Source organism: Chiroxiphia lanceolata, chromosome 1 (genome assembly GCF_009829145.1).
Source record: "Chiroxiphia lanceolata isolate bChiLan1 chromosome 1, bChiLan1.pri, whole genome shotgun sequence".
Taxonomy (NCBI): domain Eukaryota; kingdom Metazoa; phylum Chordata; class Aves; order Passeriformes; family Pipridae; genus Chiroxiphia; species Chiroxiphia lanceolata.
In genome coordinates, this window is record NC_045637.1 from 109,222,539 (window position 1) to 109,246,471 (window position 23,933).

At 40.4% G+C, this 23,933-nt stretch overlaps 2 protein-coding genes across 5 annotated transcripts in view; one reads left to right on the top strand and one right to left on the bottom strand.

The window, feature by feature from the left end:
• AVL9 (AVL9 cell migration associated) overlaps window positions 1-9,498 on the bottom strand; it is a 42,350-nt gene extending 32,852 nt beyond the window's left edge. Inside the window, exon 1 of the mRNA XM_032678455.1 lies at window positions 9,325-9,498. Coding sequence (XP_032534346.1) covers window positions 9,325-9,390 — 66 coding nt within the window. The 5' untranslated portion in view covers window positions 9,391-9,498. The remainder of the gene's footprint in view (window positions 1-9,324) is intronic.
• Window positions 9,499-9,543: 45 nt separating this feature from the next.
• LZTFL1 (leucine zipper transcription factor like 1) lies at window positions 9,544-23,905 on the top strand. Of its 4 annotated transcripts, XM_032678521.1 has the most exons (11): window positions 9,544-9,700; window positions 10,938-11,087; window positions 15,126-15,250; window positions 15,719-15,913; window positions 16,437-16,497; window positions 17,314-17,382; window positions 18,725-18,790; window positions 18,910-18,987; window positions 21,555-21,728; window positions 22,218-22,321; window positions 22,913-23,905. In XM_032678521.1, the coding sequence occupies exons 3-11, from the start codon at window positions 15,174-15,176 to the stop codon at window positions 22,929-22,931; spliced, it is 843 nt and encodes a 280-aa protein (XP_032534412.1). In that variant the 5' UTR covers window positions 9,544-9,700; window positions 10,938-11,087; window positions 15,126-15,173; the 3' UTR covers window positions 22,932-23,905. The 4 variants fall into 4 exon arrangements, with proteins under 4 accessions (XP_032534412.1, XP_032534430.1, XP_032534402.1 ...); XM_032678539.1 differs by lacking the exon at window positions 10,938-11,087; XM_032678511.1 differs by lacking the exons at window positions 9,544-9,700; window positions 10,938-11,087 and adding an exon at window positions 13,037-13,132.
• The last annotated feature ends 28 nt before the right edge of the window (window positions 23,906-23,933 follow it).

Consider the following 23,933-nt stretch of genomic DNA (forward strand, 5'->3'; position numbering starts at 1 on the left):
CCAGCCAAGGGGAGTTGCTCTGTGCCATCAAGAGAGGACTTTGTGCTGTTACAGAAAGCAAGTTAGAATTCATACAGGATGAACCCTTGAGAAGGCACGAGTTGCCAGAGAGAGCAAATTCCTTGATGAAACAAGTGAGGACACCCTTAGCTCTACCCCTGACAGATGTCTGCCCAGCACAGCAGCCAGTATAGACTGGGGTCAGCAGCAGCCAGTTTTTCACCCACACAACCTGCTGCACCCACTGGCTCTTAATGAACACACCCAGCTACAGGGACTGGTGGCACTTCCTCTCCCCAGGGACAGCACAGACACCTCATCACCCACAAGACTCAGATGTGCATCCTTTCCTCAGCTCTGCTGCATGCCCAGGTTCCCACCAGAATGGAGCTGGCAACAAGCTGACAAATGGTACAGTGAATCCAGCATTCCCTGGGAAAATGGAGGACCAGGACAGCAGGCATGCTTTGAAGCACTTATACTCATCAGTTTAGAAACAGCCATTGTGTGTAATTCATACAGCATCTACTGCTGAACTGGTGCAGTCCAAGCGAGCCATCACCTTGTCTTACGAGCCAACAAGCCCTCAGGCTCTTCAGCACGGATGTCTGTTGGGCACATAATGGCTCAGTGAATTTGTTCCTTCCTTACAAGTTTTAACATCAGATTTACTCCTGAGAATGAGCAAATGTGGCTCACTATCAAGTATGAGGCTCAGAAGCTACATAAACACAGTAACAAAATGAAGTACAGAACATACTCTGCCCTTGGTAACCCCCAGGAAGCAGGCAGCCCCACATCCTGCCCCCCAGTATGTTGGAACAGGCAAGGAACTTGCTTTTAAATCTTGCATCCACAACTTTCTGAGAGAACTTTTAGAAACAGCATTCTGCTTAGGTGTATTAATTCAGCACCACATACAAGCTACGAGATGGATTGCCAAAACTAGGCACATATTGTCAAATAAGGCAATATTAGGACAGGGAACACAAAATTGAGCCTTGCAAGTTCCAGTATGCTCTGGTTGGAGTGACCTCTGTTGGGTGACTGTGCAGCTTTGAACCTCCCTCTATTCTGTATGTATGTAAATTACATTGCCACCCTTATACAGGTGCTGAGAGCTCAAGTTACAATTTGAAAACATTCTGAAATAGTCAGATGACAGGTGCAGCAGAAGTTCAGAAATACCTATTTTACTGATTTAGCATTCATTTATTTACTAAAGATCAAGGTCAAGATTGCTGCTGCAGAATGTTTAAATAACTACTCAGATGTTATGACATATACAAAGAACAGACAGATCATAAGACAACAGTTAACTATGATGACTATGGGAAGCATTAAATGACTGCAAATGGCTATTTAGGAACCTTCTCTGAACTCACACATCACGTCAACTATGGAGAAAACACCCAGCATGGAACCCTTGAAAGAACTACCTTACTTCCTGGTTGGGACTTCACAGAAGCAATTGTAAGATTATCAAAGCATAGGGCTCTTTCAAGCTTGAAAAACTAATCAAAGAAATTAAACAAAGAAATAAAGAAAAATCAACAATACCTGGGAGTTCTTGAACAATGAACACTAAATACCAAGTTAGTGGGTTACACAGACATGCAAAAAGTGGAACTCATCATTAACTCTACACAAGAGATCAGAATCAGTGGCACTGTTGACAGAAGTACGTGTACTCACCAATGTGTTGTGTATTTAAAATAATCAGCATCCCGTGCCAGTTAGTGTCTCTAATAAAACCTAGAAGCTTCTTGCAAAGTTACCACCCGTTGAACGTAATCAAATCCATGTATTTTAGACAAAAGACTAATCTTTGTATATGCTATGATTAATTTCATCTGGAGATTTCATACTCATAACAGTCTTTTAAAGTGCTTTAATGTTGTTACAAGAAGGGAACAAAACCAAAGGAATTGTGCTAATCTTTACAGGTTATCATCAACAGAAACAGGAACAAAGCACTTTTGCTTGATTCCAGCCTAGTTCCTTTTCAAGTTATTTTTGTTTCTGTTGTTCCTTTAACAGGATTTTGTTTAATCACTAGACAAGATTACCTACTGCATAAAACCTACCTACCATGCTGCTCCAAAACAAAGACACAAGAATTTTAAAGACAAAAAAGACTTCACTTCTACGTTTAAGCACACCTAACAGAATGACAACAACTACTGGGGTAACAAATATCAAAAAAAGAGAAGAAAGTAATTCTCCAGTAAATCAGAGCCTTAGAAGAAAGACAGCAAATCCCCTGAATTTTTCTGCCTGCAGAATCTACTGACTTCAGTATTTCCCTCTCAAAAAGAAGCACTACAGTCAAGGGTATAGGAGATCTGGAAATGTAGGCAGCTGTCGAAAGCACTGATAAAAAGTGCAGACTGACCTCGTTCATTCCTGAGACATCTCCTAATTCTGCAAAGTCAAGCCTAACTTGCCAGCATTTCTGCTTGAAGACACAGGCTCCCTAGACACAAGTAAAAAGGGTCATACACGGATTGCTCAAGCCATGTTACGTGCTGATTTCTGCATATTATAATAAGCACTACCTTCCAGAGCTCAAGTACTGGAAGCTCTCAGAAGACAAGGAGCACATACACAACTTACTAAAGGAAGAAGTCTTAAAGGGCATTCTTACCTCTCAGATCATATTCAGGCTCTCCTCTTAAACTGGGTATCAGCTGTGTGATTCCTGCTTTTAGATTTCCTTTGCATGCCAGAAAGAAAACCTTTGTTCAGGCAAGAAGGGGGGACTGATCTTCAAGCACAGTCCACACAAAACCAGTCCGGCACAGACAAACAATTCAGACAGTGTTTTGGAGAAAGCAAACATCACACATTAAAAAGTTCAAGTACCTTGAAGATCCTTAGGACAAACTTCAGGATTCCAGGGGAATATGCCTTTCAGTATTTACAATAATCCACTCCCATACCTGTGGGAGTTTTAAATGTCATTCTCCACAGGAGTACACAGAAGTAGGTCAAGGTACGCTGCCGTTAATTTACAGATCAAGGATCCCAAGCAAACAAAAGTGACTGGCAGCGTGAGTGGCCCAGGACACACACAGTAATTCTTCACTTTCCCTACTACACAAGATGCAATTTTTTTCCACAACACAGTAAGAAATGCGTATGTTAAAGAAAGTCAAAAGCAATATGGAATAATTTCAAGCCCTTAGGAGGCTACATGAGACAATGGTCACGTGCTGCACAAGGTCAGCATCGATGTGCAGAACTGGTCAGGACACTGGGTGCAGAAAAGCTGTTCCTTGCCCCAAATGAAGTGAGATTATGTGTGGCCTGAGTGGTGTTGACACAGAGCCTGAGTTTATTCAGATATAATTAGCCTCAAAGCCTCACAGCATCAGTAGAAGGTGGGGATTGTTGTGACAAGTCAGGTAGTACAGTAGCTAAGGGACCATGTACTTCCTCAGCAACCAGCCTGGGGATCACAGGGACTTGTGCTGAGCTCTTTTACCCACAAGTTTTTCCAGCTTTGTTGAATTTTTTCCTTCCTCTCCTTTACAAATACATCAGTTCTCTTTTTAACTTTGCCTTCAAAATTAATTATTTCTGGAGTACTCGTGATATTTTAAGCCTTCCTACACCCTCAGAGACTATCATCTCTCTGCCTCTCCACATAAATAAAGCTCGGAGACAGAGCTCAAACGAGGATCATGGTACACATGATCACTGCTGGAGAACTGCACCTCAGGACTTTCAGTCTTCTACCTTCACCATAAGCAAAGGTCTTTCCCCGTATTTTTCAACACAACTTGCATCTGCTAGTCGAGCTCTGTTCAGCTTACACTTTGCTAAAGAACTCTATTCTAAGGCAGATAAGGACTTCCCACACCACCTGATGCTTTCAAAAATTAAAATGTTGTAAGGAAAATTTAGTGCTTTATCACTCACTTGTAATGAGAGAAAGCATTTCACGATTCTGAAAAAAAAAACCCACAACACTTTCCCTTTATTTGCTCTGAAATCACTAGTCACCCACTACTACAGTTCCTCAAAAACATTGAGGAATTTGTTATCAGCCACTCCAGAAAAAAGGCACAAACAGCCCTGAAATCCAAGTCTTACCACCCTATACCGAAGCAGGAGATCAACAGAACATAACAAGAGCCAGGCAGCTGGACCAGTAACCTGTTGATAAGTTACTGGATCAGTAAGTAATGAGCCGAGAAGCTACAGATACTCCAGAACACATAACACGATTTCTGTAGCAGGTATCCCCTATTATCACTTTATGCCCCAATGCTTTTGTGCCTTCAGTCCTGTAGAACCCTGTGAAGAGTGTAGGAACTCCTACCACACCAAAACCACGTGTTTTACATTAATGGACAAGAGTTGGAGAAACTACATATGAAGAAGGCCTGTGCTTGCTGTTTCTTTTTCCTGAGGCTATTCCTCTTATCCATAGCAAAGAGGGATCAAAAAAGCAATTTTTAATGTTTGTCACTTCATTTCAGGTGAATGAAAATCATGATCAAATGAATACTGCCCATGACCTCCACCCACTGCAGGACATTTACTACTTAATGACTCAGTGAGGAGGGTTCCCATAAGTCAGCCAGTCTGTACAAAGGCAAGAAACCAGTCACAGTGCCCACTTCCTGCCAATTGGCATTCCCTTCCTTAATGGACCTGTTGAAAGCATGTCAAATACTAGGTGGACCTAGTAGTTTGCAGCCAAGTTTCTCTTCCCATTTTCTGAGCGCTCTGCCATAACTCCCTCTAATCCTTGGCCAAGAGAGACAGTAACCAGCACTTTCTGAATATCTTGTTGGATTCACAGTTCAACGAGGTCCAAAGAAGCAGGATGGCAACCCGAGCATGTAAACAAACAAAAGACTGCAGCCTCTCCAAAAGCTTACTGCCTACTTGCTAGAGAAAACTCCTCCCAATGTGTTCAGGGGTTTTAGTGCTGCTTTCAGACAGCACAAAGCCTTCATGACAGTGAATGGCAACCCCAAGCTTTTAACGATTTCCCAGGAAACTGCATTCCCAGACTAAATAATGCATACACGGTAAAACTTCACTGTCTCTTGCATTTCAGCAAAAAGACCCCCAGTACAACAGAAGGCCCTTGGAAGGAGTATGGGGAACAATCATGACACTGGTGTTCTCAATCTAAAGGCTCACAGAAACAGACAGATTCCCTGACTTTCCTTCTCTTTCAGAAAAAAAATGCATACGGACTGTTTTTCAAGTCTATGGAAGAAAAAGATACATTTCCAAACTGTACATCAAGGTCTCTGCCCTGTAGGTTAAATGTTTCTTATCCTTTAAATTAATCAACAGGAAGAGCTGCACGTTTCAGGCAGTGAAGCCTCAGAGGGAAAGTCAGCTAATGAAAGACCTAGCATCAAGAATCCTGTCAAAAATCCTAACTCAACATGCATTTCCTAGTAAGACTACAGAGAAAAAGAGATGGAAATAGAAACCGAAAGGAGCCTTCTCAGGCAAACTAGGTCAGTTCCTGTTAGGACAGGCAAGCTGGCTCTACGGTCTCTCTATCTAGAGCTCCCCACATTCACTCTGACTGATGCCCTCTTGAGCACTGCTGTGGACCTTTGCTTTTCTGCACCTCGCGGTTTCACGTAGGCAGTCTGCAACACACAGGCAGATGGTTTGTACCCACTTGCTCTTGTGCCAACACTGTCATTTAGATGAAAGGGTTGGTTTTTCCTCCTCATTTTTCACTTTTCAAGAGTCTCTTGGAATACAGCTGCATGTAATGCAGTGTTTCAATGAATACTTCAAAGACCATTATCAATACTTCAAAGGTTATTGTGAGCAGCCCTGCAGAGAAGGACTTGGGGATAATGGTTGATGAAAACCTCAACATAAGCCATCAGTGTGCACTTGCAGTCCAGAAAGCTGACTGAATCCTGGGCTGCATCAAAAGGATGCCCATGGCTGGCAGGGCAAAGGAGGTGATTCTGCCTCTCTACTCTGCTCTCATGAGACCCCACCCAGAGTGCTGCCTGCATATAGTTCTGGTGCCCCCAGCATAAGCTGGACATGGAACTGTTGCAGCAAGTCCAGAGGAGGGCCACAAAGTTGACAAGGAGACTGGAGTACCTCCTCTACAAAGACAGGCTGAGAAAGTTGGGGCTGTTCAGCCTGGAGAAGAGAATGTTGCATGGAAACCTCACAGCAACCTTCCAGTATCTGAAGGGGGCCTACAGGGAAGCTGGAGAAGAACTCTTCATCAAGAATTGTAGTGACAGGACAAGGAGTAAATGGGTTCAAACTGAAGAGTAGAAATTGATGTTAGATACACGAAGAAATTCTTTTCTGTGAGGGTGGTGAGGCACTGGAACAGGTTGCCCAGAGAAGCTGTGGATGCCCCATCCCTAGGAGTGTCCAAGGCCAGGCTGGATGGGGCTCTGAGCAACCTGGTCTAGTGGAAGGTGTCCCTGTCGCAGGAGGGCTGGAACTAGATGATCTTTAAGGTCCCTTACAACTCAAACCATTCTATGATTCTAGACACAACAACGAAAAAGAGAAGTCCCAGACTGCCACTTTCAAGACACTCTTTTCTAACCCCTTGCCAGTCTTCTCCTTGTGACAGTGTACCTCTCTTCTGCAGCTGTCCACTTAACAGAATCTGTGAACCAACCACCTCAGAAGCCACCCACCAAAACAAGGCTTGCTTTTGGTCACCTCAGTTCCCCATTTCAGCTTACCAAACTGCCTCTGCTCTCCAGTTGTGAAGAGGCAGGAGAGGAAAAGGGAAGAATGTTCCTGTATTCACAGAGGTGAATACAGCTTCTAAATCTATTTTGTTAGCCTACCTAGTCAAGCTCTTCTATATTCTCCTCAAATACAGGCAGCTCAAGGACTATCTCATCCAGTCTTGGAAAAGACACAGAGGATACACATCCATTGTTCTGAAACGTGGATCAGAATTAGTATACATCAATAAATGTATTATTACATGATAGGACTATATCCATTGTCACTCTTTCCATCAAATCACATCACTTTTGTGACTTATCCTTGATCATATGTGGTCTCTTTTCCAGAAGTTTTCTCATGTCAATTCCTAAGCTTATACTATTATTTATTCCTATTGCACAACTTCATCATACACCCCATTTCTATCATTCTAGCATTCCTTATCATCCAGCTGTTGCACAACATTTCAGTCTTCCTTTATAATAGATTCCTCAAGTTTGCTCATTATACTTCAATTTTATCGTGTAAACAATACCAGTCTTGAGAAACATCCCTTGCAAGCACCTTTCAAGCTAATAGTTCCTCTTCTGACTCAAATCTATTCTGCTTCCTCTTCTCCATGCTACACTTTACCCAAGTACCAGCACTTACACTAATTCTCCAGTATCTCCACCTTAAAAAAAATAATGTGATCTGTTATCAAGTTTCTGGCAGATGAGAGTTACTCCGTTTCTTTCACAGATAAAAGAATTCAATCGCTTATTCTTACAAAAGATGCAGGTCAGTCAGGCACAATCTATCTTTAGCGAATGCACATAGGACTCAGTCTACTTAGTGTCATGTTATTAATTAATTCTTTTCTTCAAAAATTCTCTAGAGTCTTGCATACTACTGATGTCAAACTCATTAGGCCATAGCTGCGCAGCTCCCTGCCTCCAGTTCTTTCAGGAAACATTTTCCATGGTTCAGTAACAAATCTGCTAAGTCAGAGGCAGAATATATTTAACATCAGATTTCTGGTTAGATTTCCCCTAGGAAATCTGGTTGTTTGTGGTTCTACCAACTGTCATTCCATTCCTGCAGTTCTTCTTCCTGTGACACAGCTACCCTGTCCCCTTCCTAAATTGCCATCCTCTCCAACTTCTCCAGGTAATTTCTTGAGATACTTAGAGAAAACTTTGGTTCAGAGGTATTCTGACCCAATTTTTGACAACATCCCAAAACGTACTTATACAAACATTTTACTGGCAACAAAATAAAATTCACTGCTACTAATTTATAGTTTGGGGGGTTGTTTGTTTTCTTTTAGTTTGGGTTTCTTTTTCCTTTTTTTTCCTCTTTGCATCAAGACTGTCCAATGTACAAGAAAAGATATATAGACCCCAAAAGGAGAACAGAAGCAACAAAAGCCATATCTGCTTTTGTCTCCAGCCTAGGCCTTTTCCAAGAGGGCAACAAGAAGTTGAGGGCAAAAACACTCTCTTCCTCCTACAGACACCCAGTTAATGCTCATTCACTAACAGTCTTTGACAAGAAAGTCTGATAAATATCACAGACTTTGCATACTAGATGATCTAATTACTTCACAGGAACTGATCCTGTGAACATCCATATGTGAACAGCCCCCAAACACCCTGAGGAGAAAGGATGCATTACAAAACCATGCACATCTTTCAGAAATAGAGATTGAAGAACATATACTAGGAGTTACTGCACTCCAGCCTCTGCTGGCATGAGGAATTGTTACACGTTTCCAGGCTACGCTTCTTCTGTTTACTCAAGCATTAATTTCTCAGCTACCTTTTATAGAATGTGTTCCTGTTAGATCAAGAATAACCATCACATTCATTAGTATTTTGGCAATTTTGGTAAAGACTCCATGGAAAAACACTCTGGAAATCCAACATTATATCCATCTGCCCTTGTCACGCAAAGCAATTGCATGTGCAGGCCAGATGGGCAACTGCATCTCCTGCTTCAAGGGTTAAGGAAAATAAAATAAGAGCACAAAATACCTGTGAAATACATAACATAAAATCCTTCTACCTTACAGGCCACATGAAGCAGTCAAGCATTTATGAAAGAGGAGATGAGACAAGCAAAGAAAACTTAAATCCAGGGTGGACTTGTACCCTGGGGCTGTTTGGTACAAGATGTATCCGTGAGCGCTCAGCGCGGCGCTGCCCGGCTGAGCCGGCAGGAAGACAGGACGGGTAGATTAAAACACCATTTGTTTGTTTGCTTGTTGTCTCAGAGCTGTCTGTCTGAGTGCATTAAGCACGCTTCCCGCAGTCACAGGAGAAGAGGGGGCCGGCGGGGTGAGCTCTCGCTCCCGGCGGGAGCGCCGAGGCGGAGCGGGGGCGGGCACGGACGCAGCTCCATAACCACGAACTGCCCGGGGCGGGCCCAGCCGGGCAGCACCAGCCCGGCCGAGGGAACCCCCTGCCGGCGTCCAACCCCTCCTGTACCGCCCCCTGAGCTACAGCGAAGCCCCCCCGGCCCCGCCAGACGCGCCCCTCCCGCAGGGGCTCCAGCAGCCGGGCAGGCGCCGCTCGGCGCGGGGGAGGGCCGGGAGGAAGGAGCGCAGGGGAGAGGCGGGAGTCCAGGCGCCCCCTCACTCACCTGGCAGCCCTTCTTGTGGTGGAAGCCCACCACCACGATGTGCAGCACCGGGCCCCGCTTCTCCATGGAGCAGCCCGGCGATGGCCTCGCCAGAGGATGCCGCCCTGCCCGGGCTCTCGCTCCGCCTCCCGGGGTCCGGCAGGGACGCAGCCCCGGCCGCCTGCGCTTCCGCACCGCCCGGCCCCGGGAGGGCGGGAATGGCGGGCGGCACCGCCCTCCGCCCGTCCCTCACCGCCCTGCCAGCGTGGGGTCACGGAGTCACTGAATTAGTGAGGTCGGGAAGGACCTCCGAGATCGGCGAGGCCAGCCTGTAGGCCGTGCAGGTTAATGGGAGCCTAAAGCGGAGTCTGGCATTGTTTCAGTACAGTTTAGTCAGGTTGGTCGCTGAAGGTTAAAAATGAGAAAAAATCAAGGCTTCTTCTCTTAGCACTGTTTTGCTTCTAATCATCTGAGAAAAGGAGGGTCGGGGGGGACCTCATCACTCTCTGCAACTATCTGAGAGGAGGTTGTGGTGAGGTGGGGGCCGGTCTCTTCTGCTGTTCCTGCAGTGAGAGGACAAGAGGAAATGGCCTTAAACCAAGACAGGCGAGATTCAAATTAAATGTTAGAAAAAGAATTTTCACTGTTAGGGTGGTCAGGCATTGGAACCCACTGCCCAAGGAGGTGGTGGAGTCACCATCCCTGGAGGTGTTTACGAGGTGTCTGGATCCGGCTCTGGGTGATGTGGTTTAGGGGTTACAGTGGTGATGCTGAGTGGATGGTTGGACTGGATGATCTCAAAGGTCTCTTACAACATTTACGATTCTGATTCTCTAAACGTTTTAGGAGACCCTAGAAAGAAGACAGTTCAAAGAATTGCCCAAGAGCACAGGCAAATTTAGCGTAAGAGAAAAAAAAATTTAAAAAATTGTGTGTTAAGGCACTCAGACCATGCTCCCTCTTTAATCTTTGTTATGATTCAATTCTGTCTGCTTGAATCATAATGGCATTTGGCAGAGGCTATATTCTTAATAATTAAGATTCTCTGTGGAAATTGGAGGAAGATAATCTTTTTGAAAGAACTATAAAAGAATAGTGCTTAAAGAAAATCTCATCACTAACATGATACCCAGAGGCTTGAATTGTAACAATAAAGCATGTAATTACATATTGTTTCACAGCTCCAACAGAAGTGCTGTTACAGAAAAACTATACTGCAGGGAATACAGGAGAAGCTACAAGGAACAATCCTAGCAAGGGAATGATTTCTTACTAGTTTTAGCCTGTAACTGACTATTTAGTATAATTTCAAATAAAGAAAAATGTATGCAATATTGGCCATTATCTCCTGCAGTAATGAGATATCCCAAAAAAGATGCATAGGAGTTCATTTATGGTTCATTCTCAATTCATTCAGGAAAGTGCAGTGTGATATCACTGTTACTGATATGGATTATGCATTACAGAGGCATCTCAGTGATACTACTGGATAATGGCTTCTATGAGTAGATTATTAGAATTTTTTCTTTACTTGAAATTCTCTTTCCTGCTAAAGCAATAAAAATGCTGAACTGACAACATCAGTCTGGTATAGGAAAACTAACTAGTTGACATCATCTGTGTTGTTTTCACAGCTCACATTGTGTGTGTTTATGAGGAAGAAAGGAAGGTGAGAGCTGCTATGAAACAGAAGCTTTTGGAAAAGTCTCAGTCAGAATTTTCCTGAAGGAATTTTCTTTCTCTGTGCATAGCTAACAAATAGCAATGAAAACTCAGCCCTACAGGTCTTCTGTTACTTATAGGTAATATTTTGCTTAAGAAGCACCAGCTGTGGTGTCATTACAGTAGTAATCATAATTTGTTAGTCATTCTTCAATGCATACCAGTAATGCAAAGTTCTCAACTTGGCTTATGTGCAATGATATTTGTAGAGATGGATAAGCCTTTCCTTGGCAGTATGATAGTTTATGTCTGGAAGTACCACCAGACGTAAGCAGTGCCCATGGTAGCTGATAGCTCTGATTTGTTAGGTATAGCCCGGCTTTCTAAAGAACAAAACTGTGAATTTGTGGAGACAAGCATGTCCTTGGATTTCTGTTGAAGAAAAGCATAAATTAAACCCCGGCGTGGATTTGAGGTTTGAAAAATAATTTATTCCTGATGGTAATCTCACTTGGTGTTTGCAGTGGATTTTTTTTTAAGCTCTTATCCCAAATTTTAGAAAAACCGATTTCTGTGCAGTAAGGTTCATAACAGTGGTTGGGATTATGATCTCTCACTTGGAAACTCCTGTAAAAGAAATACAAAAGAGAAAAGACTACAAAACAATTGATTGGACATAAATTTAATGAACCTCCCACAACATTAAAAATGGGAAAACAAAGACAAAAACTTTCGATTATGTGAAATATGCTCAGCCATCGTGCAGAAATGAACTGCACACCAGTGACACAGAGGTGTTCTCAGTGAAGGGAGCGTGTTCCTGGAGCATTCCAGCCTGGTGCCTCAGAAACTTGCCATGTACTAGCAGCAGTACAAGTCTGCAAAGACACTCGAGTGACTGACTTTTCTCCCCACTCTTGCAGCATGTGGACAAGTCGTTCTTTGAGTTATTCACACTGATCGCAGGCTAAAATTCATTTTTTGTGAACTTCTCACCAGTTGGGATATGATCAACTGTTTCAAGGTTATTAGTTAGAAGATGGTTCTCTTCTTGCATCTCAGGTTTTGTGGAACTTCTCTCTCATCCTGCTTTGTTCCATTTGGAATGCAGTTTTAATGCTCTTTGAAAGCCTTGTGGATGCTGTAATTCCCCTAGAAAGTAAAATAATCTTTTTTTATTTTTTAAGTCAACAGGACCAAATGTTATTTGAGTTGTTCATTTAGTTGCATTAGGTCACCATGACGTAGGCGAGGATCCAAACGGGCTTCCCCAAGGAAGTAATGCATTTGATTCAGTGGGGATGATGCTGTCATTCTCATGGGATTGATAGAACTCTCAACTGTGCAAGCAAAAAAGTGGAGGTTAGATTGCTAGGGAGGTTTGCAGGCACAAATGCAATGTATCTTCTCCTGCAACTTTGAAGAGGCTTAAATTTGGATGACCGAAACATTGGTCTTGGATCTTGACTGTTCTTCTCACACAAATACTCTATTACTCCTTTTTCTGCACAGCTTGCTGAGGAACCTGAAGAAGTGCTGCTGCCAGCACGTACTGTGTGATGGAGCAGGGGACAAAGAGGTGCAAGCTAACAAGGCATAGCACAGCTCCTGCTGTGTCTTTCAGTCCACCTTCAACAACTGTAATGCTGCCTACACTCGGGAACAACCTTTTGTGCATATGGTCTGTCTTTCTACAGTCCCTTGATTGCCACAGGGATGTCCCTTTCAATTCTGAGGCCAGACCTGGATGGGGCTCAGAGTAACCGGGGCTAGTGAAAGGTGTCCCTGCCCAGGGGCGTTTGGGACTGGATGATCTTTAAGGTCCCTTAAAACCCAAACTGTTCTGGACTGTCCTGCCGACTTTAGCGGGATTAATTCCATGCTAATGCTTTGCAAAAATCCGTGTTTAGCAAAGAAGCCTTTGGGGAAAAAAAAAACTTAGGTGGTGTAAATAAACGTGGAATATTGCCCCTCACGACCCGAGCACATCCCAGACCCAAACGCCAAGGAAAACACCCCAGCTCCTTTATTTGCCGGGAATCGCCGCGCGGGTCACGTGGGCGCGCCACCGCCAATCGGGGCCCGCCGAGGGCGCTCGCGAGGCTTTCGGTCTCCATGGCAACGCCTGGGCCCGAACCGTCCGAGCGCCGGCAGAGCCGCCGCCATGGTGAGTACGGGACGGGGCTGCCGCCGCCCCCGGCATTCCCTGCTCATCCAGGTATACCTGCGGGCGTGGGGGCGGCCCGTCCTCACGCGGGAGCCGCTCCAGGGGGCTGCGGCCGCCGCGTGCCCTCCCGGGCATCCGTGACATCCCTGCGGAGTCTCCTGGGGCTCGGGTTTTTTTGCGGGATGAGGTGCCCCGGTGGCTTAGCCGCGTATCGGCGTGGCTGACTTGGAGATCACGAGTGGCCTGTGCTTATGTGTCTGTTTACTAGTTTAAGTTCCTTTCTGTCTGTAATAGGTAAAAGCTCTTCACCTGAAAAAAAACCCCAGCAACAGCAAAGAGAACATTAACTTAGCTTTCCATATGATCTCTCAGTTCCAAGGTGTGGGACTTTGTGGGCGACATCGGGCTTGCAGCCACACTGTGAGAGCTGGTTTTATTTACTGCTGTTGCTGCTTCCTCGGCTGCCTTTAATTCCCGGGCAGTCGAGATCTGTGCTCAGATTATTAATTGTCCATCCAGATATCCCAGTACTGCGTTGTCACTGGAGCTCACCTGCACAGGTGGATTACTGAGGACAAGGTGATCAGGTTAACTGTTTTGTGTGACTTGCTGCATTTCTGTCCCTCCCCAGCACCAGCCATACTGACCAAGTACACCAGAGTAAGTGAAATGGACTCACCTTTGCTTGCATCAGCTCTCCAGGGAGTGAGGGGATAAACTCCCATTCGTGCCCCATTGTACCTCCTTGTGACTTGTGCTACCTGCATGAGCAGTGGTTATTCCAATGTAATTGCCATACCGACAGTCCTTCCTTGGAAGTAGAGGCACGTGTAGAAGGGCTAGTCAGCCACAGCTGAAATTGCTTCCTTCTTAATTTGCCCTGGGAGTATTTGTTTCTGGGCAATAGGCTGTTGAGAAACAAATTCAGATTATCACTTAAGATCTCCTTCTATATAAAAAGGAGCACAACCAGCAGGTAAAGGGAAGTCATTCCCCTCTCTATTCTGCTGTCGTGAGACCCCACCCAGAGCACTGTGTTGTACAGTTCTGGTGCCCCCAGCATAAGCAGGACATGGAACTTCTAGCAAGTCATGTGAAGGGCCACAAAGTTGAGAAGAAGACTTGAACACATCCCCTACAAAGACAGGCTGAGAAAGTTGGGGCTGTTCAGCCTGGAGAAGAGAATGTTGCATGGAAACCTCACAGCAACCTTCCAGTATCTGAAGGGGGCCTACAAGGAAGCTGGAGAGGGTCTCTTCATCAAGAATTGTAGTGGAGTGGCTTCAAACTGAAAGTAGGTTTAGATTAGATATGTGGAAGAAATTCTTTTCTGTGAGGGTGGTGAGGCACTGGAACAGGTTGCCCAGAGAAGTGTGGATGCCCCATCCCTAGGAGTGTTCAAGGCCAGGCTGGATGGGGCTCTGAGCAACCTGGTCTAGCGGAAGGTGTCCCTGCCTGTGGCAGGGGGATTTGGAACTAGATGATCTTTAAGGTCCCTTCCCAACAGAAACCATTCTATGATTCTGTAATTATATGAAAAGTTTCTACAAATAAACTAACAAAGAAACATAACATCCTTTCCTGTGGTTTTGTTTTGGGTTTTTTTGGTAGTACATCTATGAAAGATACATCATTCAGCTACATTATACGTATGTACATGTAGTACAAAGACAAATTTATCCAAGAGCTTCCTCCATGGTCCTTCTGGTTCTGATGCTCTGATTACTTCTGGTTTAGATTTTCTGTGACTTTTTTGAGGCTATTAGTTACTTGAGCCCTTACTTCCAAGCAGTGATGGTTTTAAAGGGAGAGCACTTATGTGAGGTGTATGGGGATTACCCATATGAAAATATAGTTGTTTTTTAACATGCTAGTGAACATGATAACCCTGTGAAAGCAATCACAGAAACTAGTCAGAAGGCAATACTAGTCAGAGCAAAACTTATGCTCCTTTTTGCTTAGTGTATGTTTGTGCTTTTATCCTCATCTGCAGGCAGAGCTGGGCCTTAACGAGCACCACCAGAACGAAGTGATCAGCTACATGCGCTTCGCTCGCTTCAAGCGTGGCCTGTGTCTCAAAACAGTGGATTCTTGTTTTCAGGACCTTAAGGACAGCAGGTACTGTGTGGGGTGGTTCTGAGCAAGAATAAACCAAATATGCTAGCAGCAGTGGCGCATTTGAACACTTTATGGGGCAACTTTTCTCCATTTCCATTTGTATGTTCTTACTGAGGAAGACCCAATAATTTTCCGAAAGTTACAAGTCAAGTGCTTTTAAAACTAAGTTGTTCACGTTCTTAGGAATTAACATAGATATTGACAACATGACATTGCTTTATATCTTGCTTCTGATGTCTAAATTTATTGCAAGGCTAGCTGAATTAGTGTTTGTGATTGTGATGATTTAAAGAGAAAATTCAAACACAATAACCAATTAGTAGTCCTGTGGTCATCTAATAACTATTGACAGTGGATGTTTTTAGAAGGATCTTACATTATGTGAGTGGTACCTGTGTAGTGAGATCTCATAAATATGGGAAATTGTTACCTTTATTATATGTGACTCATATTAACTACTCTGTTTAGACTTGTTGAAGAGACCTTCACAGTTGATGAGGTGATAGACATGCTGGATGGACTGCAGAGTGTTGTACACAGTGAAGTGGAGTCGGAGCTCATAAATACAACTTACACCAACGTTTTACTTCTGCGGCAGCTCTTTTCACAGGCTGAGAAATGGTACCTTAAGTTACAGACAGACGTCTCTGACTTGGAGAATCGGTAACATCCATTAGACTGCACAGAGTACCTTTCAATAATAAGAAAGCTGCAAAGTATTGACTATTTGCATTATTTTCCTAACCATTGAAATCTATTCTTTTACTGTTGTATCAGTGAGAGTTTCAAGGCTTCCATCTGTAAAGTAGCAAGATACAAAAATAATTTCAAACTTGTCAGCAAGATGTTTTTAATGGTAATATTCTTACTTGAATTAAGGGCAGGTAAGGGCAGGTGATTGGATTTGAATAAAAAAACCTTTGTCTGGTTTGATTAGATTTTAATCAAGGATGAATCAAGAATTTTACAGTTCTAATGCATATATCATACCATTGCATGACATGATCTGTTGTGTTTGTGGTATTTGCTTAGGACTTCATTCTGTACTTCTAAAAAGAATCTTACATGCAATAAAAAGCATAGCATCAGCCTGGTAAAATGTGTTTCATAACATAGCTCTTAGTAAATGAATGCTTTCCTTTATTTTTCTGCAGTAAACGAATGCCTCTTTATTTTTCTTTTCAAGAGAATTATTGGAACAAGTTGCTGAGTTTGAAAAGTCAGAATTTACATCTTCAAACAAAAAGGTAGAGTTTTATTTTAATCAAATACTAATCAAATGTCATGTGGAGCTGCGACAGATGTTTAAAATGCCTAATACTGACTCGGTGCTTAAGAGAGAAAAGCAAAACCAAAACACCACCCTTTTTCTTGAAACAGTCTTTGAAAGTCTCCAAAAAGTCACATTTGCAGTTTGGCACCAAGGCTCGCTCTGAATTGCCTTGGCTGTTTCCAGAGTGCAGGTTCTGCACATCCAGGACATGCCTCATATACCTCACCCCAAGGTCAGCTAGACCAGGGATGTGTTAAAGCATCTGCTCCTGGGTTCCCCTCCCCTGGCAGCTGGGGTAAGATTGAGACATTTGCGTGTCCTGCAGTACAGGTATCACTTTAGCTTATCTTGCATGGTTATGGCTGCATCTTCTTTGGTTTGTAGTGTAAAGGTGTATTTAGTTAATATATATTATTTTTGATACTTAAAAGGAGAAAATTTGTAAAATTGTAAATATTTTTTTACTATTATAGTCACTCAAATATTTTTCTGTTTTCCATATTCCTTTGTCTTTTGATTGCTGCAGCATTGTTAGCCTTCTGTAAAATCAAGTTTGTAATCCTTCTATGTCTCTGTGCAGTATTTTTGTTTAACTTCAGCTCAAAGTGAAGTATATAACTTAGGAGCCAAGAAACCAGTAAAAAATGAACTTGAAATGAAAGGTCATTCATTTACTTTACAAAAGAAAGCTGAATTGACTGTCAATAATTATTTTACAGACTATAGGAGTACCTTTCTCCCTTCCAGAGATCTGTATAATTTAATTTTTTCACCTTTATTATTTCTTTAGCCCACTGCAGATCCCGTTAAACCAAAACTGGCTCCATTAAATGAAGGTGGGACAGAGCTGCTAAACAAGGTAAGAACTTGTCTGTTCATGCAGTTGTGGTCAGTGACCATATTTCTGTAATGTGTCTGTCACTATATAGACATCATGGTAATATATCCCAGAATGTAAAGGAAAATGCTAGTGAATTAATAAATGTTGTAAAACATCTGCCTTGCAATGTGTGGTTATGGTCTCTAACATGTATTGCATTATTGAGCCTTCCTTTGCAAAGACATTTTGGGCTTTGAAATTGTTTATTTTTTCATTTAATGGAATTAGTAAATTAGTAAATTAGTTCCATGCAGCTAGCTGGCTTTTCAACAAGGAAGTAAATTAAAATATGTAGCTGGCTGAAATGATTAGGTTATTGAACATTTTCTGTATCCCTTGCAGACAATCTTATTGCATTCATTCTTTTTTTTTTTTGTAAGTTGTCTAAATTCATCCTGAAGAAACAGGCAATTAGAGAATTTGGAATTTACTGACTTTAAAAATGTCTGATTTCTCACTTCTAAACATTTTCAGAATTAGGAAACAGTTTCTAGTAGTTAACGTTATGAATGGGTTGAACTCAGTTCAACTGAACTTTTCTAAAATGCCACACTTCTTACAGTACACTTTTAGGTTATGGGCAGTCAAGATAATTAGCAAGGAGCTGTGTTTTCTGTCTTCTGGCCTGCACTGCTGAAATGATGAGTCAAATACAGCATCTGAATCAAATTGGTTTTACTCATTACGATAATTAAAACATTCAAGAATTCGGACTTCTATTTTACTTGTAGATCAATGTAGTTCTCTATCAAAAATAATTTCAAAATCTGTTTCATAACAGTTTTTTGTTGAATATTTACATCTGATGTCTTTTTCTCTTTTTTTTTTCCCAAATAATTCAAATAATAAATTTATGCTGATAAAACATGGTTATTTCCTGTGACAGAGAACATGATATTCAGTAACCTGGTATTTGTCTCCTTTGAACAGGAACTATGAATAAAGTTTTTGTTGATTGAAAATACACATGATGAGCAGCAATGAAATTTAGATCTCTGAACATACAATGTTTAATCATGTATCTTGATACTAAGAAGATGCTGAGCTCAATAATCTCAATTTGGTAAAGCATGTACCAAATTTGAGTGAATGGTCCTATACATTACAATAGAATTGAAGACTTAAATTGCTTGCTGACCGAGGCAGAAAACAGAATAAATCAATGAATTACCGATTTCTTATGGAGGCCATTTTTATAAGCATTTATAAGATCTTCTTTGCTTTCCTAAGTTATGAAATGTATTTTCTTCCCTGAAATATTTGGAAAATTTGAAATAGCACAAGAGTGTTCACAAACTTTTTCTTATTCATTAACCCAAAGACAGTTGCTCGTCTCCAAGAAGAAAATGAAAAATTGAAGACCAGGCTCAAGACTATAGAAACACAGGTAAATTCCCTGTAAGCTTGGATACTTAATGCTGTTTACATATTTAAAAATATCTGAATAAGAATCCCATGGTTATTATTCTTATGTTCCTGAGGTTTTGAATTTTCAATGTGTTGCAGGCTACAGCTGCCCTAGATGAGAAGTCCAAGCTAGAGAAGTCACTGAGGGATTTACAGATGATCCAAGGAGATCAGAAGGTAAATACAATTAAGATATCTCCCTCTGTTTAACACAACTGTTGCCAATACATCCAAAATGTTGTTCTGTGTGGTGTGTTTCTTTTCTGGCAAATGCAAAAGTTCAAGTTAGTTTTGTTGTGTTCCTGCTGACATTGTCTGTTCCTGTTGGTCTTTCAGTCAGCAGATAATCCATAACATTAGTTGATGTTATGACATGTATTTTGTGTCACATAGACCATGATAAATTATTGTTAGAAAGTGTTATTCCAGGTACTGTCAGGAAGTAGTATTCCAGAATGCATATTCTCAGGGTTGATATTTGTATTAACAGACACAAATTTATGTCTGTTTCTTGATGTTTGCTGATGAAAGAATGATGTCTAACCTGGTTTTACAGCAGCAGTAAAACACTAATTTTTTCAAGCATTTGTCACACCTAATGTTGACATGGACAAGCAAACTTGCTGCTTATATGATTTTATGTGGTTCTGCACATATCAGCATACTGTTAAAAATGGTTCATTGTTTATTTTTACTACTTGAGATTCTTAATCTTTTTTATAAATTATTCAAACTTGGCGAGTTGCTGCTGCAGAAATAAAATGTAAGAAACCTGAAGTCACGTTGACATGGATAAGTCTGCTCGGGTCACCTTAGTATTTTTTCAAGTTTTTACCTTTATTTTGTCAATAATTAGAATTTTCTAAAGTTTTTCATGTGTGATTGTTTCTTAAATTTCAAACATTCTGTTCAGACTTGAAAGAAAATTATTACACTTTAATCCTATTATTTTGAGAAATTGACTTTAAAACTCCTCCAGTATTTACAGATTTGAAGTGAGGTTCAGTATCATAAAACATTTCTCTTTTAAGTTTCATATTTTAATCTTGATTTCTTTTTATTTTGCTTTCTAACTGGTTTATGGTATGTACTTGGCTCTCTCAATATGTTATAAATTTACTTAATAACTTTCAAAATCTGTATTAAATAATATTATTTAATAGGGAACTTGATTTATCAATCATGACAAATATTTTCTTTCTCTGTTTTGTTAAGCCTTAAATTATTAAAGGTTTAAAATATTAAAGGGGTGTATTAAATCCTGGATAATACTGTTTGTAGTTTTAAAAGATTGGAACCAAATCTCATCCTGCTTTTCTTGTTAAAAATGAATTGGCCTCAGTGTCAGGGCTGCTGACTATCTTCAGCTTTCATGTCCTAACTTGCTCTCTGTAATCTGTCACTTTCCAGCTTTTACATTTTCTATTTACAGGCATATATGTGTTGTTGCAACTAGCTAGTGGATATAGTGCTGAAATGTTCTACATGATTTAAGCAATTACAGTATTATCAGTATAAGTTGTTGGAGAAAATGTGGAATTTTTTGTGATTTCACTCCATATTTTTTAGGATGGATGTCATTAAGATCATATAAACTCAGTTGCTCAATAAGCAGAAGTTTTTAAACTCTTTGGACAAATAAATGGCTGCCAAACCACAACAGTTCTTAAGGACCAACTCAGCAGATTGATTTTTTTTTTTTTTACTAATAGTTAATAGATGGCCCCACACGTGAAGTTTGAGTCACAGTTTGGGAGTAACTGCTCCATTGAAACAATTTAACTTGAGGATTTAGAATTTTTGCATAACTGACTTATGTCCTCGTTTAGAAAAATGTTAACTGTCTATTCTGATCTGAAACACACAAAATGTAGTGCTTTTCAGCATTGCAGACTCGGATTCTGTCTCAAAATTCAAAATAAGCTTTTCTTCTGTACAGGTACTATTATCAAGTGTGTTCCTGTTCTCAAATCTTACCTTCTACATAGAAGAAGAAACAGAGCTTCCTTAGTTTTAGGTTTTTGTTCTTTTTAAGGTGCTGCTGGTTCAGCCTCATCCTGAGTCATTACATTTCTGAGTTTGAAATTGAGCTTTCAAACCTGAGAGGCTTTTGCGTTTGGTTTTTTCTTTTTTAATAAAAATCCGTAGAACAGTTACATGATTATAATGTTTTGTCACCCGAAACTGAAGTCCAGAAGAGTTTGAGTTATTTCTTCTCACAAGAAACCAGGAAAGTTGCTTCATAAGCAACTGTGTAAGACATCTAAGAATAGTACAACATTCATACCTGACTGAGAGTATGAGCCTTAACACTTCCAGCCTTTCCTACCTGTACTACACTAAGGGCTTTTGAAATGCTTTAAAAATACATTGTAGTGTAGACATTCAGATCTTAAATGTTAATTTACTATCTCTGTATGGTAAATAACTTCTTATAATATGCTTTATCCTGTGGCTGCATCTAATTCCTAAAGAAGCAAAGTACAAAAACTTGAAATCTCAACTTGGCAGAAGACATTCCAAACATCTTTAAAATGCATTTATTAAAAATTTTTTACAGTTATAAATCAGCCACTACAGTAACATTTTTTTTAGTTAAAACACTAATTTAGGCTTTAAAGGAATAACATGAACATATTTATTAAAAATTAAGATGTACCTACTTTGTGTGGAATTTTGCACTTGAAATTTAAAATATTTCTTCTCTTGCATTTGACATATTTTAAATATTTCTTCCATTGAAGATTAATGCAAACCAGGATATCACTGAACTGGAGAATAAAGTGGCAGCTTTGAAATCCCAGTTTGAGAAGACTTTGAATGACACTACTGCAAACCAAAAATTCTTGGAAGAGGACTTGGTGACAACAAAACATGACTTGCTTAAGGTTCAGGATCAGCTATCTGCAGCTGAAAAGGTTAGCATTTTTTTTGTAATGTAAAGATGTGATCCTTACTCACATTTGAACTGACTAGTAATTTAACAAGCACACACTACAGGATGCAGAGTTTACCAGGCCACGCTGTTGCCTGTGTATTTTTGTTATTTCAGTGGAAAAAGATTGTTATAAGTAAAATAGCAAACCCACAACTAACTACATGATTATAACTAGACGAATACTTAAATATTGCCCATTTGTCTGCATAGAAAGTTTGAAATGAAAAATGTATTCCCAGCCTCGAGAAGACTTTTAGCCTAATTTCATTAGAAAATAAAGTTTGTGTTTCTCTGTCTGTCCCAGTAATCTCATCTGAATTTACCAGCTGACTTAATCTAAATTTGAATAAGTTACAGAAACTGCTATTCTGAAACTTGAGGAGGAAAAGCAATAGTTTGGTTTTTTTTAAAATATTTTAGTTTGGTCTTCATAATACGTACATAATATGTTGATGTTGTTATTATGTAGGAACTGGAGAAGAAATTTCAGCAAACAGCTGCCTATCGCAACATGAAGGAGATTCTCACAAAGAAGAATGAACAGATAAAGGATCTGCGTAGAAGGCTTTCCAAGTAAGTGATCTGTCCTGTCTGTCCAAACAGGATCCTTGTTCTGCATCCACGTTCTGTTCCCATTTTGTCTTGTAAATGTGAATCAGTCTCTAAAACAGTCTATAAATTTTCCCTTAAAAAGAATTTCTAGTAGTCTGTTCCCTGATTTTTGACAAGCCAGTCCTTTCAGTGGATGTTAAGTGAATAGGACTGACCTGTGCAAGAGCAGCTACCATGTAGGCAGTAATGAGAGAATTTAGTATGGAGAGGTTACAGGATATTCATGTGTGTGGTGGATAAGCCCTTGGGCACTACAGAGAGAGATACAGATGGCACATGTTCCAGATGCTTTGGCAATTGTTTGGATTTGTGGGTAGGTCATTCCTTCATTCTAATATTTGGTAAACTGGCCAGTTTTTAAAGGAGAAAATAGTCTAAAAAGTATATGCATTTCTCTGTGCCCTAAGTCATACAGTGATTCTTGACAGAAATGTGTTACTATTGAGTGCAATTTATTACTTGGGTTTCATTTTTTCTTTAGAGGCAAAATGACTCTAGGGTATTTTCTGCTCTGTTTTAATTATTTTTCTATTTATCTTTTTTAATCCTCAGATATGAATCAGAGGACTGAAATACCAAAAAACATCTGATGTATCGAAAGCTGCCATGGAAAGAAAATGTAGACTGGTATTATATTTCAATAATCTTTGTTTTGAATGGTATATTTTTTGCTTCTAATGATGAAAATAACTCTTTATTAACACTAATAACATGCTGAAACTCCTACCTTACTTCCTTGTAAACCTACGATTTATAGGTATTAGTTTCTGCAGTCATGTTTTTAATTCTTAACCATCAACATTTCTTGAGAAATAGCTAACAGGATCTTACTGAAGAGCTGAGAACATTCCCTACAAAGAAAGGAGTTTATTTTTGTTAAGAAAAAAAAAAAGGGAAAAAAAAGAGCATTAGGGATTTTCATGTCTCTGAGGTGGAAATTCCAGTTGTTACTTTTGTGTAGTTAGTGTACTTATGAAGTAGCATTATATGTGTACTTATGAAGTAGCATTATATGTAAAAATTACATCAGTGAAAGTAAAAAGCAGGAAGAAAAAAAAAGAAACTCACAGATTCTGTAATGTTACTTCACACTGGACATGTCATACCTCAGCAAAATGTGGTCACTAGCATTTTTCTAGAGGATGTTCAGGAGCTAGTGAGGTAAATATGCTTTATAGCTGAAGCTTTCAAATAAAGCCACTAATTGAAGTTATGCTTTTTAACTTGAATTAATTTGAAACAAATTTGAATATCAAAAGACAGATTCTGATTTTGCCAGTATTCTTAGCATTGGGATGATAATCTGAAAACTCATAGGAAAGTTAATGGAGAAACTTTTTTGAGAAATAAGTTATTTTAGATATTTTCATCTCCTTTCTTAATGTAACCTCATCAGAAACCAGCTTACTTCTCTCAAGTCTTCTACTTGTAATTCTTTTCCTTGCATTTATTTGTCAGCCTATTATTAGTGCATTCTACTTGTTCATCTGTCCCTGTTCGTGTGTATGTTGTATTTTACTCCAAATAAAACTATTCTGTTTTCAAACATTTAATCTTTAAGGAGCTGGGTTTT

Excerpts from the sequence above, each read along its gene's own strand:
- LZTFL1 (XM_032678511.1), top strand. Across the intron at positions 16,498-17,313 it reads TTACATCTTCAAACAAAAAG|CCCACTGCAGATCCCGTTAA; the intron begins GTAGAGTTTTAT and ends TTATTTCTTTAG. Across the intron at positions 21,729-22,217 it reads AGCTATCTGCAGCTGAAAAG|GAACTGGAGAAGAAATTTCA; the intron begins GTTAGCATTTTT and ends GTTATTATGTAG.